General features: G+C 34.1%; 1 protein-coding gene across 3 annotated transcripts in view; it reads left to right on the forward strand.

Moving 5' to 3' along the window:
- EMC2 (ER membrane protein complex subunit 2) overlaps positions 1-14,936 on the forward strand; it is a 66,059-nt gene that overhangs the window by 22,689 nt on the left and 28,434 nt on the right. For all 3 annotated transcript variants that reach the window (XM_020970264.1, XM_020970270.1, XM_078153705.1), the window contains exons 4-5: positions 4,757-4,842; positions 6,493-6,550. In XM_020970264.1, the coding sequence (XP_020825923.1) occupies positions 4,757-4,842; positions 6,493-6,550 (144 nt within the window). The remainder of the gene's footprint in view (positions 1-4,756; positions 4,843-6,492; positions 6,551-14,936) is intronic.

Below are 14,936 nucleotides of genomic sequence, written 5' to 3' on the forward strand. Positions count from 1 at the left end.
TTGTAGGACAATTTATATCATTGTAATCATTGTACATACTGTTTTCTAGGCTCTGCTTACTTCACTTTGGGTTAGTTGATGTGATTCTTTCCATGTTCTTCTATATTCATCAAATTTGTCATTTTTTATACATAGTAATATTCCATTACATTCCTGTGCCACAGTTTGCTTAGTCATTCCCCAGTTGATGGGCATCTACATTGTTTCCAATTCTTTGATAGTACAAAAGGTGCTACTGTATATGTTTTCCTTTGTATGGGTGTGTGTGTGTGTGTGTGTGTGTGTGTGTGTGTGTGTGTGTGTGTGTGTGTGTGTGTGTGTGTGTCTTCCTTATAGCTTATACTTTGTAGTGAAATCTCTGGGTCAAAGGGTATGGATGTTATAGTTACTTTATTTGCATAATTCCAAATTGTTTTCCAAAATGTGACTATCTTTTTTTTCTTTAAATTTTTACAACCTTTGCAACATTGGCTACCCATATTTTGTCATCTTTTCCAGTTTTCAGGGTGTGAGGTAAAACTTCAGCATTATTTTAGTGTGCATTTCTCTTACTAATTAGTGACTTGGAACATTCTTTCATATGGTTGTTAATAGTTTGCAGTTTTTTGAGAACTATTTTTTCATGTCATTTGACCACTTACCTGTTGGGAAAAAGTGGATTTGGGTTTCATGTATTTCTGTTGGTTGTCCATTTTGGATACTAAACCTTTGAGAAATTCCTAATTTCTTACAGTCTTTTTCCTGCTAGCCAGAAGCAGACCCTTCTTGACCTTCTTGGTATTACTTCCTACCCCTGAGCTTCTTTTAAACTACAAATATTATTCACATGTACATATGTTTAATTGAATATTACATTATGTCCTATTTTTATATCGATAGGAAACAACATATATTCTTTTTAACTGCTGTTTGCACAAGATGGGGCAACCTTACTAATATTGATGATTCAGTCCTAAATAAGTTGCAACATAGTACTATGATGGGACACTAGACTAGGAGTCAGACTTTGAAGACCTAATCTAATCCTTTCTTTTTAAATATGAGGTAATTCCTAAGTAGGCATCTTAAATGACTTTCCCAGGGTCTCCCAGCCAGTTGACAATCAGAGCCAAGATTAGAAATCAGAGTTCACTTCAGATCTAAATTCTGTGATGTGATTGACACATGAGTTTTGTTGTATGATGTACTCTTACAGTCAGATACACAGGGAGGGAACACTTTATAGTACTTTATCAGTAATTAATTGACTGTCTATGTAAGTTGAATGTTCATGTAAATCCCACGACAAAATGTTTTCACTCACAATATTAAAGTAGATAATTATGCTTTGTCACCTAAAGTGTGGTGGGAATGGATCAGTTACTTACAGTTAGCTTTTCTTTTATATGCTGTCTGATGTTTCTGTCAGACTCCTAGAATGTATACTTTACCACGCTTAGTCCTTATCTCCTTGTGTGGTGTTGAGTACACACAGACTTAAAATTTCAAATTTGGAAGGGACCTCGGGGCCTAAAATGTAACTGAATAAGAAAAGACCTCAAGAAACAGGGAATGCATTAGTTCCTCAAGGCAGCCATTCCATTTTTAGATTGCTCTAGTAACTAGAAAGGATTTTTTTCTTTTAAGAATTTTCTTTTTTTAATTGAGAATTTTACAAACATGAGCAAACTTGAACATTTCAGCATACAAAAAAAACAAGACTGCATATGAAAACTGGATTATTATGTACAGTTTTTTAAATACATATTAAACATGATAGGAACTAAATTGCTCATCTGAATTCCCTTCTGCTCCCTTCTTTTTACTTTTAAAATGTTTCATTGACATACTTTTTTCCTTACTTCTGATTAAATTGCTAGCCAAGGAAAGGTACTAAGATTAAGGAGGACTGGGAAAGTGTTTTTGCAGAAGGTGAAACGTTAGCTGACATGCAAAGGACGCCAGGGAAACCAGGAAATTGAGATGAAAAGGGACAGTACTCCAGGCAAAAGTTACAGCCAGTAAACATGTTTGGAGTTCAGTGGTATGTTCAGTGTAGTAGAACAGTAAGGAAGCCAGTGTCACTGGCTGGATCACAGAGTATGAGGAGGGCCATAAAGTGTAAGAAAGACTGGAAAGGATGGAATTGGAAGGTTATGAAGGTCTCTAAAAGGGAAACAGGATGTTTTTGATCCTGGAAGTGATAGGGAGCCACTAGAGTTGTTTGATTGGAGGAGAGGTGGTGATATGGTCAGATCTGACACTTAAAGAGGATTAGTTTTACAACTGACTGGAAGATGGAATAGAGTCAGAAGACATTTGAGGGAAGAAGACCAGCCAGAAAGTTAGAATAGTCTAGTAGTGAGGTGTTGAGGGCCTTATACCATGATGGTTTTAGTGTCAGAGAGACAAGTGAGCATATATGAGAAATGTACAAGTGTCAGGATTGGGCAATTGATTTGCCATAGGAGGGTATGAGAGTGAGAAGTAGAGGATGATGTTTAGGATGTGTGATAGGGATGGTGGTGGTGCTCTTGACAGTAATAGGCAAGTTAGGAAGAGGGGAGGTTTTTTATGGGAAAGATAAATAAGTTCAGTTTTGGACATTAAGATGTCTATACGATATCCAGTTTGAGACATCTAATAGTCATAAAAATGTTTAATAGTTGGAGATGAGAGACTAGAAGTTGAGGGAAAGATTAAAGCTGGACAGGTAGCTCTGAGAATCATCTGCATAGAAATGGTCATTGAAACCACAGCAGCTGATGAGATTACCAAGCAAAATAATATAGATGATTAAGAGAAGAGGGCCCAGGACAGAGCCTTGGGGAATTCTCACAATTAGAGGACATGACCTTGATGAAGATCTAGAAAAGGAGAAAGAAAAGGTAAGAGGATAATCATGAGAGAGAAGAGTCATGAAAATCTAGAGAGAAGAAAGTTATTAAGGAGAAAAAAGTATGATTGATCATTTCAAGGGATGCAGAAAGGTTTGTGCCTGTTTTTTGACAGCACTCCAGTATTTCTTTGAATAACATCTATGTCAGTATAGGTATTGCTATATAGATAAATAACTACTTTTTATATAATTAGTTTCCTTGGTTTTATGTATTTAAAGACATTCTGAGAAGGGTCCTTAAGCTGCCAGAGGGGTTCATGACCACTTAAAAAAAAAGATTAAGAGCCCTTGACTTAGATTTACTATTGTCTAGACCACATTGCTCCATCTTGTCCATAAAAATATCTTGACAGACTTTACCAAATGCTTTGCTAGCTGAAATCTAGATTAGTTACATGTAGAACATTTCCCTAATTTATCAGGTAGTAATTCTGTCAGAAAAGAAAATGAGATTACTGTTGTTTGACCTATTATTAATTAAGCCATTTTTGTTCTTTGAGATCAGTTTCCTTTTTCAATTCCTTCACCATTTCTTTTAATATTACATCATAGCATTGTGCCAGGTGTTGAAGTCAAGCTTGACTGGCTGTTTTAGTTTTTTGTAATAAAAAAAAATGAGGACTGTGTTTGCCATTCAGTTCTGTGGTACTGTTCTCATGCTACATATTCTTTGATCTCTGACATTTGGCTCAGCAACAGCATCGCTGCATTCTTTCAGTACCTTAGAATATAGTTCACATGGGCAGTGTGACATTTACTTGTCAAAGGCAGCTATGTGCTTTTTTTCCCCTTAGTTATCTTGGACATCAACTCACTATTTGCTATTGTCATCCTTTTCAATCCAAAGATCCTTTTCTTTGGCAGAGAAAATAGACGCAAAATAACACCTGAGTAGCTGTTTCTTCTCTCCATATTAATATTATCATTGCCCTGTCCCCATGTACAGCAGTTTTGTCCTTCCTGGATCCTCTTTTCTCCTAACATAACTTACAAAACACCTTTTTGGGGGTTGCCCTCACTTTTTCTTGCCAGTTTCATCTCAATTTAAGATGTAGAACTCATGATGTTTACTCTTAGATGACTGTGCTATGTGTTAAACTTGTCCTTACAACGTGTCCTTGCATCCATCTTTACTGTATGTATCCTTGGTCTAAGTTTGTAAATTCTCTGTGCACCCACATCTCTAAGTAACAGGTTAGTTGCTGATCTTCATTGATAAAGGTTGGTTCAGGAGTTCTTTGCACTGAAGATATCATAGGTGTCAGCATTTCTTTTTTAAAAGATAAGAAAAACAGGCTTTTGTTTCAGGGAGAAGTTTTGGTTCATTAGAAGAACTCTGCAGTTTCCTAGAGCCAACTTGTTCTGCTTTTCTTTTCCTTTTCATTTGTGGGCACAGCCCATTTTCTGTATGCAGTGTCTGTTCAAGATGTGTGTACTGATAAATGGGTGAGCTTTATGGATTTGGTCCATCTGACTATGAATTGTAGCCTGGAAAAGGAGGCATGCTTTTCTCTACTTCAGACTTTTGAGTAGTTGTGGTTCTCACTTAGGAGTTTCTGCAACATTCATAGAACAAAGTTTTGTTCTTTCAAGGAATATTGTGTGATTTTGAAATATCAAAGGAAGCACATTGGAGGAATTCCTTTAAGGCAGTGTTTTGCTTTACCATATTATACATGCTGTTTGTAGTCTCTAAACAGTGTAATCTTGTATTAATGAAAAATAGTATGAGATTGTTTCACAGATGATACTAATAAAGCTGCATGAAAAAATGACCTTTGAGAATTGAGTTCTCCATTTTTATACGGCCTAGAACATATAGCATATTTATCATATTTTAGTCCTTGTTTTCCCAATTTACTATTTTTTTTCTTCCAGTTTTGTCTTCAGGAGCTAAGAAGACAGTTCCCTGGAAGTCACAGAGTCAAACGACTAACTGGCATGAGATTTGAAGCCATGGAAAGGTAGTAGAATCTTTTCAGTCATTTCAGTTCAGAAAATATGTTAATATAATTTGTTAAAAATTTCCTTAAGGGGATAACTGAATTCCTGATCTTGCTATGTGGAGACTTTCTAAATTTATCTAGTCATTATAGGGCTGCTTACTACTAGCCATGAAAGAATGGCACAAAGCTTTGAACTGTGTCTACCTGTTCTCCAGGTTTCTTTGGTAGAAGATAGTTTGTGTGCACTCTGGTGTGTATGGGGTGGGCATGGGGATAACAAGCAGCTGTTTGCATTCATGAGGTTGCCCACTGCAGGCTGCAGCTGGGATTAATCTTTTTTTTTTTTGAAGTCTAGTCTGTGTTCTGAAGGAACAGGACAAAAATAGCCTAGTGAGGTTCTAACTTGGTTAAGCAGAGAATCCACTGGGAAATAGCCTCTCTTATTCTCTCTCACCCTTTCTCTCCCACAGAAAAAAAAAAAAGAAAAAAAAGAAAAGAATGAAAAAAACAATCCAAACCAGAAACAAAAACAACCCTAAAAAGATCATTGCAGCTCAGGAACAATGCAGCCACAACCAGAGCTTCTCCTTATTCTCCCTTAATTGACAAATGAAGGTCAATGTGCCTGGTTCCCACACACATTTGAATAGAATATTGTTAGTTTAGACCTACTCTTCTGGTGAAAATTTAAATTTAATCCAGGATTTTTCATGTTGTAATGACCATTCTGGCTTAAATATGAGTGGTTCAGCTATATCCACACCTGAAATGACAGATGATAAAAAATAGCCTTTCTTAGAGAAATGTAGAGAATTCCATTTATTTGCCACTTACTGAGATTTCCTTGAAAATAAGTGTTTTTTATTATTTTGGGGATTTCCTTAAAATTATTCTGTAATTTAGAATATCTTACTACCCAGTTAGTCCAGTTTGTAAGACTTTATTACTTTTTATTTAAAGAAACAGTATTGTATAGACAAGGACCAAATTGAGCATTTGTTGTACAGGATTATTACGTATTAAAAAGTTAAGAGTGAGTGCTTGGTTTTTTCTAAACTCTCACAACACTATGTATATAATTTTTATATAATTATGTACTACCTTTAAAACATTTAATTTTTATGTTATCACCTCAAACAGATTAACCTTTCTAGAGGCAGGGACCATATCATGTAATTTGTACATTTCACAGCATTTAGAGTACTTAACAGATGACCAAGAAATGCTTATTTAATTTAATTAAGCCATATTGACCTTCAATATAAAAGACATTGGAATGAATTTGATAGAGCTTTTTTATGTAGTGAATTTAGGTATCTACTGATTGGTATTAGATAGTCATATGTGTATTAATGTAATAAAATAATGTAATATAAGTATTAAGGCTTTATATATTTTATGATTTTGGGGGAGTTCTAACCTTTATGGCCAGTGTATAAATCAGATTGTTACTAAGAATTTTTCCTGCAACTTTTAATGAGATCATATTTGAGGAACTTACTTTACCTTTTTTGGAATTAATGTTGTAGTGATTTTATCACCAAAATGAACAAATACATATCATGAGTGTTTTCAGACTTTACTAGTTAAACTTTGTCCGAGATTCATCATCTATCTGTATTCAAGTTTTTTTCCCCTGAAATTGTTTGTTTCTTTTTGAATAAATAGGTATGAGGATGCTATACAGCTATACGATCGAATTTTACAGGAGGATCCAACAAACACAGTAAGTTAGTTGATTATTTGGAAGTAATATGAAGTTCAAGAAAACACTGATTCATTGAAAATCAGGTATCTAAAATATTATATAAGGAAAAATGTTTCTTGGAACCTAAAGTTAAAAAATAATAATTTTGTAATACTTTATTACAAAAATTTTCTCCTTTGAGAGCACTACCACTGTTTTACTTATGTAGAAAATATTAACAAAAGCATTGACATCATTCAGATTTTGAGATTACACTAAGAGCCTGTTTCTTGTGAACTTGATCTGCAATCTGAACCCCAATGATACTATTCTAGATTTCTGAACTTGCAAAGGTTATGTTATATATGCATATACACACAAATATGTATATATAATATATATAAAAAAATCTCTATGTCCGTTATATTTAGGTAGCACACACTATAGGACATATATAGATAATATATATGGTATACTCTAGTAGACATATACATCGTCCATATCTATAGTATATATAGTATACTATAGTAGACATATGCATAATATATAGTAACCTAGTATATAGGTTATATACTATATATGTATACTGTAACCATATATACACACACCATATATATAATATATACGTTATATTATATATGTATATTTTATATTATTATATATGCATATTTTAAATGTATTGTTTGTTTTTAGTATGGTTTTTTTTTTAATTTTGAGTTCCAAATTCCCTCCTTCCCACAGCATCCCCCACCCAATGAGAAGGCAAGGCATATGATATCAATCATACATGTGATATCATGCAAAACATTTCCATAGCAGCTATATTTTTTTAAAAAGCAAGAAAAATAAAGTGAGAAAATTATGTTGCAGTTTGCACTCAGAGTTTATCAGCCCTCTCTCTGGAGGTGGTGGATAGCATTTTTTCATCATGAGTCCTTTAGAATTGTCTTGGATCATTGATTGGTCATAGTGGCCAAGTCTTTCACAGTTAATCATCACTGCAACATTGTTGTTACTGTGCACAACGATCTCCCAGTTCTTCTCACTTCACTTTCTGTCAGTTCATATGGTTCTTGCCATGTTTTTCTGAAACCACCCCCTTCATATTACTTCTAACACAGTAGTACTTCATCACAATCATGTGCCACAACTTATTCAGCCATTCCCCAATTGATGAGCATCCCCTAGATTTCCAGTTCTTTGCCACCACAAAAAGAAGTGCTATAAATATTTTTGTAAATATAGGTACTTTTTGTTGTTCTTTTATCTCTTTGGGATACAGACCTAGTAGTGATATTGTTGGGTCAAAGAGTATGCACAGTTTTATATTCCTTTGGTGTAGTTCCAAATTACTGTCCAGAATGGCCAGACTAGTTCACTATTCACCAACTGTTCATTAGTGTACCTATTTCCAACTCATCCCTCCACCATTTGTCATTTCTGATAGGTGTGAGGTGTGGTACCTCAGAGCTGTTTTAGAGATTTAGAATATTTTTTTCCATATGACTATAGATACCTTTGATTTCTTCTTTGAAAACTGCCTCTTTATATATTTGACTATCAGTTGGGGAATGGCTCTTATTTTTATAAATTTGACTCAGTTGTATACTCAGTTTGTATTTGAGAAGTGAGGCCTTTGTCACTTCATTGTCTAGGGTACCTTTTAGCAAAATGTAATTTTCCTGCTTATCCCTTTTATTTAGGTTGTTTTTGCTTTTGCTTTGTCTGTGATAATTGATTGCTACCCCTACTTCTTTTTTTTTAGTTCAGCTGAAGCATATTAGATTCTGCTCCAGTCTTTTATTTTAACTCTGTGTTGTGTCTTTCTGTTTCAAGTGTGTCTCTTGTAAACAACATATTGTTGGATTCTGGTTTCTAATCCATTCTGCTATCTGCTTCCATTTTATGGGTAAGCTCATCCCATACACATACACAGTATATTTCCCTCCATCCCATTTTTTTTGTTTCTTCCTTTTTTTCTCTCTCTCTTTTTATCCTGTCTCTCCTCAGAAGTCTGTTTTGCTTCTGACCACTGCCTCCCTTAATTCGCCCTTCCTTTTATCATCTCTCCCCAATATCTCTTATCCCTTTTCCCTCCTATTTCCCTATTGGGTAAATTGCGTTTCTCTACCCAACTGAGTGTGTGTGTGTGTGTGTGTGTGTGTGTGTGTGTGTGTGTATGTGTGTATATATATATATATATATATATATATATATATATTCTTCCCTCCACGCCACCCATTTCCTCCTCCATTGTAAGAGCTCTTCCATGCATGCACCTTTTGTGAGAGAAAATTTTCATTGTTCTTTCTTTTCCACCTTCTCCCAGTGCATCTCTCTTTCTTTTCCCTTTGTTCTTTTTTTGGAGATCATTCCAACACGATCAACTCATGCCTGTGCCCCTTGTATATGTAGACATCTTTTAACTGCCCTAATAATGATAAAATTCTTAGGAGTTACATGTATCATTTTCCTGTATTGAAATATTAACAGTTTAATTTTATTAAGTCCCTTTTTTGTGCTGCTATTTTCAGAGCTAGATCTGGGGTGTGCAAATTTTTGGTGCTTCTAAGCTGGTATGGTGTTGGGAGAAGTATGGTCACTGCACTCCTCTCTGGTTTTTACCCTGGAAGGGCCTGTGGTCCCCTGCAGCTGTAAGCAGTAGCGCTTCCTTTGCCTTGCAACTGTGACCAGGGCCCTGCTCCCTTGTGACCGAACCTCAGCCCTCTTTTTCATCCTGAAATTGTGACCCAGAACTTCCTGTGGGCAAGAGAATTACCAATTAGTGCCAGCTGTACCCAGTGCCCTGTAAAAGGTCCCCTGTAATCTTTTTCTGACCAGTTATCTGACTCCCTTACTGTCTCTGGGCAGAGAGCTCCTGAAGCTGCTGGTGTAGCTGCTGTTTCCACTGCTACATGTATTGGCTCTAGATAATCGTCAGCCCTGGTGTCACAAACTTCTGCCAATTGCCTGTTTTCTTAGGCTGGAAAAATGTCTCATCCTTTTGTTGGCTCTGCTCCTCCAAAATTTGGTTTGATTTGTTATTTTAAAGTTGTTTGGAGGTAAATGTTCAGAGACTTGAGCTGGGTTTCCTCTAATGGGCCATCTTGGCCATTAGAAGAAAAATTGATAGGGTTTTTTTTTCTAACATTATTTAATTTTACCAAATTTTGAACCAAATATTTTAGAATATTTTACTTAATGGGTCTTAAATAAAATAAGGGTGCTACAACAGAATTTTTTTTAGCTTCTAGGAATAGAGATTTAGATGACTTTTTTTCAAATAAATTTACTATTTATATCCTTTGTTTTTAAGCCACCAACATTTCCTAATATAGCTTTTCTTCTCTCCCACAATGCAGTCTTTTGTAATAGAGAATAAAAATGGAGGAAAAAACAAAACAATCCAGCAAAACTAACCAACATGATGAAATAGTTTGGTATTATATAAAGCGTTTCACACCCATAGTTTCCCACTTCTACAAAACAGAGGGAGGTTCTTTCTCATATCTCTACTTTCACTATTCATGGCATTTCAGTATTCAGTTTTTGTTGCTTTGTTGTTCATCATTCTTTCCGTTTACATTGTAATCATGCATGCTGTTTTCTGGCTCTTCTTAGCATCTATTCATATAAGTCTTTCCATGCTTCTCTGTTTTCATCATGTTTATTGTATCTTAGTGGTAATATCTCATTACATTTATATACTGCAATTTGTTTAGCCATTCCCCAGTATGTGGGCACATCTACTTATTTTCCAGGTTTTTTTGCCACTACAACAAATGTTGCTATAAACATTTTGGTGCACATTTGTCTTTTATTTTTGCCATTTACCTCCTTCCAGGAATCTTTGGGTCAAAGAATATGGACATTTCTTAGCACATTTCCAAATTGCTTCCTAGGATTATTAAACCATTTCACAGCTGATGGAGAAACATTTAATATGGAACAGATTTTGGTTCAAGATAACTTAATAGCTTGTCCTAATCTCACTTTTTACTAAGTAAAAGTTTCTATTTAACTTTTGATAAGTTGTCAAGTATTTGAATTGTTTAGCCATCTACCTGTTAATTATTTCCATGCATACATGTGGCTTCCCTAAGAAAATAAACATTTCAGAGGTTTAAACAGAAATAGTTACTAAGTTTATTTTGGCATTTACCTCAGTTTATATTGTAGCAGTTTGTATGCTGACACATGGAGTTGCTCAGATATGTTAAACATTTTTTTCTGTTTGGCAAGTGCTGCATGTAAAACATAGACACTGGTTCTGTCATGTCTTATAAAAATCACATTCAATATCAGTGCATATTTTCAGAAATGAAAATGCTTGATAGTTATATAGAGCTAATTGTTGCTTAACATGAAATAAATACTTGAAATTATTAAATTCTTGCCTACATGTTTTCATGTTTGAAATGTGTTGGTCAAGATGACTAGTGTCTAAAGGCTTAAAAATACTACCTCAATACATTTTATTTCTCTCAACCCCCACATCGAATTTCTTTTTATATTCCATTTTCATATACTATAATTGAATGTATTATATATTACTAACATTAGTTTCTTAGTTAAATAATCTTTTATGGAGAATTTCTGCTTTGCAGTTTGCATTTTTCTCTTTGCAGAGGTCTCTGCTCTGAATATTGTCCTATCCTAAAGCAACTTTCTTTAGCAAGATTCTACTATTTTGTGAGGTACCTGATTGAGAAATATTCCTTGGGGAAAGTTTTAAATGTTTTGTGAAACTATGACAAAACTAAAGATATGAAAAAAAACCCAACCCTGAAGGTATGATTATAACTAAAAGAGCTTCTACTTTGTCTATTTCTCCTTCCCCCCAAAAGGTAGAACCAAAATGTAGTCATTACATTTTGAAATGTCCTCATTTCAATTACCTTATTATCTGTCTAATAAAATTGAGAGCCTCTTTTAAAAATTATCTTGTACTAGAAAAATTTATATTACTCATTTTCTTGTATGATTATTTCACTTTTAAATAGTATAGGGCTAAACTTTCAAAACTAGCTATTTATCCTTTCTAGGCTTGAACAAAACTATGATTTATTCACTGAAATTAGGTATCTAAATCGTTTAATCTAAAAGCTCAAGAGTTTAAAGGATTGTTTAGTAGTTGGAATGCTTTTAAGTATTAGAATCAAGCATCTATGCCTTAGATTGTTAGTTTCATTTATTATTTTTGGATAAGTCATCTTTGCTTTAAATTTTGTTTAACCTTATTCTTTTAGTTTAGCTGCTTACTAAAAGAAAACTTGAGTATACAACACTTTTAAATTCTAAGCATCATTAAAAAAAAGTGCTGTCTTTTCATCATTTCTATGTTATGCCTTCAAGTTTCATGACTTTTAGCAATGCTAGTAATAGCTGAAAGAAAAATGAAGCCTGCTAAGTATTCATTTAGCTTTTACTGAAATAAATGTCATCTATCATTCCCTTAACCTTCTTCTCCACTGGCTACTCTACTGCCTAAAAGTGTGATAAAGTATTTCTTAATGTTAAAACACTATCTGTCATGTAAGTGCACTCATTTTTCTTCATTACACCTTGGCACAGAGCAGGTGAGGAATTTGGGCAATATAGTGCAAAGGGCTCAGATGTTTAGAATTTGATAGAAGAAAAATGTTGTCCTTGTTCTATTTTTACTTTTACTTTTTAACAGGTAGTTTATTCATAATTGTATTCTTTATTTAGAATTTAGGTGCATTTTGGAAAAGTAAGATATTAGTCAAGGATAGTTTAAAACAAGTTTTGCTTTTTACCCTGCTGCATATCTTGGTTATTTTTGAAGTTTCATCATTTGAAATTTGGATTTTAATCCTTGGATTATGAAATTGATTTATAAAAGGTTTTAAGGGTTGGATTTGGTTTTATGCTAACTGGTAATTTACACTTTTCAGTCAAGAAGTTTAGAATAAATTCAGATTCTTTTGGAATGTTTTACTAATCAAATGAAGAAATTGATAAATGTTCAAATCATTTCACTTTTGTTCTGCTTAGTGCTAATTAAAAAGGATCATGACAAATGGAGGATCAGATCCCAGTGTTGGGGATTATTAGACTACTTAGAAAATACCATCATTTAATAATGTGACATGCTAATGCACCTTTGCTCATATGATACTGATTAAGGCATAGGTTTTTTTTTCTCTGATATATATTTTCCCATTAATGAGATTGGCTTTGCATAGTTGACCAGTAACCATCTGATTGTTTGTTTTGAATGTTTAGGATATTAGGTAGGTGAAATGCCATGTATAAAAGGACCATATAAAAAGTCATACATTAATCATGGATTAAGGTGAGGATTTTCAAAATATATTTTCCAGATATGATCAATAAGTACTTTTAAGATATGTTCTTTTCAATTTTTTCAATTTTTTAAAATAATTTTTAAAAAATAGAATGGCAGCTCATTAAATTAAGAAAAACCACTAAAGATAAATTGGCATTTGTAAAGTTAGTATTTCTATATTTTGGAAGTTTTACATCATTATTATGAATTCATAAAGTACATTTTGGTCAAATCAAAGGATTTTTAATGATTTTATTTTGGATTAAAGTGTACTTCACATTCTTCCTTTCCATGGTCTTTGAGAAGACATTCTATTGAGCATTCAGACATCCTAAATTTTGTCCCATTTCTATTGCTTATGTTTGTGACCTTAAATAAAATACTTTAATACACACACACACACACACACACACACACACACACACACACATACACTCTCACACTCTATTCTGTAAATTGGGCCTAATAAAATCTGTCCCCCTCCCTTTTTTGAATTGTTTTTGAAACTCATGATGTCATTAATCTAGGAAAATACTGAGGGAAATATCTGCACATATTTTTAAAAGTATAGTGTTACTTGCCTTGGGCACTGAGATCTTATGTGACTTATTCAGGGTCACACAGCCAACATGTGTCAGAGGATAAACTTAAATCCAGGTGTTCCTGACTCTTAGGCCAGTGTTCTACTCGCTACTATTTATGGCTGTCTTTTAGAAAGGATGTTAAGGATTAATTTCTTTAATAACTTTTAGACTTATTGAATGAAGTAAATTAAAACTTTGATTTTTTTTAAACTGAACACATAGTGAATACATGGCCAGTCAGTGAACAGCCCATTAAGGAAGCTGGCATTTCAGTTCAGCATTTGCCAGCATTTCTTTAAAATCCAGATCTTTTCATAAACTGGTGATCCTTTCATACCCTGTAGCTAACAATCAACAACCATTTATTAAGCACCTTCTGTGTACCAGGTAACTATGCTAATAGGCAAAAATGAAGAAGTCCCTGTCTGTAAGGAGCTTATATTCTATCTAGAGATGCATTCATTTTTCTTTAATCATTTGTGATTTGAAGTATTTTTTATCATATGACTGTTAATGCCTTGGTTTTGAGAACTTTTTTTGGCTGTCTTTTGGGAGTGACTCTTATTCTTACCTTATGGTAAGCACAAATCTCAAGATCACTGGTAAAAAAAAAAAGTCCAATATTCATACCAAACTATTTGTAGTAGCACCTTTGTAGTAACACTTTTGTGTTCATCAATTGAGTAATGGCTCAAAAAATTGTAGTACATGATGTGATGAATACGGAGAAGCACGGAAAGACATACATAGATGCAAAGTGAAGTAAGAAGAACTGAGAAAGCAGTATACATAAATGATGACAGCAATCTAAATAGAAAGAACCAGCGCCACAAACACAGTTGAAAATTGAACAATTGAAAAAGAACAGATATGGGCCAAAAGAAGAGATATGAGTAGAAACTTCTCCCCACTCCTTTGCAAAGGTGGAGAAGAGAAGGATCCATGAGTGTGAAACATTTCATGTAGTGTCAGATTTTTTCCATTTCTATATTGGTTTGCTAATTCCCTGCCCCCCCTTTAAAAAAATGCCCAAAACTTTATCATAGGGAATTGCTTTCTGGGAGAGAGGGAGTTAGAGGGAAGAGTACAAAGGGAAATTTAGGCAATGATGATCTAGAACTGATAGCAGAAAGAGTGGTGAGGACTGTATTTAAATCTTGGGAGCCATCTGTATAGAGATAATTGAACTTAATGGAGATTATAAGATAAGAGAAAATGTGGAAAGAGATCAAAGACCAGGAAAAGAATACCAGGGTGTGTACACACACACACACACACACACACACACACACAATATGATTGGAGCACTGCATGGATATAATTGTCTAGCAAAGGAGACTGAGGATGTCAGACAAGTTAGAGAAAAAACTGTTGCAGAGCTGAAAGAAGGGTGACCAACAGAGCCAAAAGCTGCAGAGAAGTCAGGAAGGATGAATAATTTTAAAAGGCCATTGGATTTAGCAATTAAGAATTCACTGATTAGATGAATGATTAAAAGATCTGAACAAACAATTTTGATGACCTTTTC

The sequence above is a fragment of the Phascolarctos cinereus genome, unplaced genomic scaffold, assembly GCF_003287225.1.
Source record: "Phascolarctos cinereus isolate Bilbo 61053 unplaced genomic scaffold, phaCin_HiC Scaffold_4;HRSCAF=312, whole genome shotgun sequence".
Classification (NCBI taxonomy): domain Eukaryota; kingdom Metazoa; phylum Chordata; class Mammalia; order Diprotodontia; family Phascolarctidae; genus Phascolarctos; species Phascolarctos cinereus.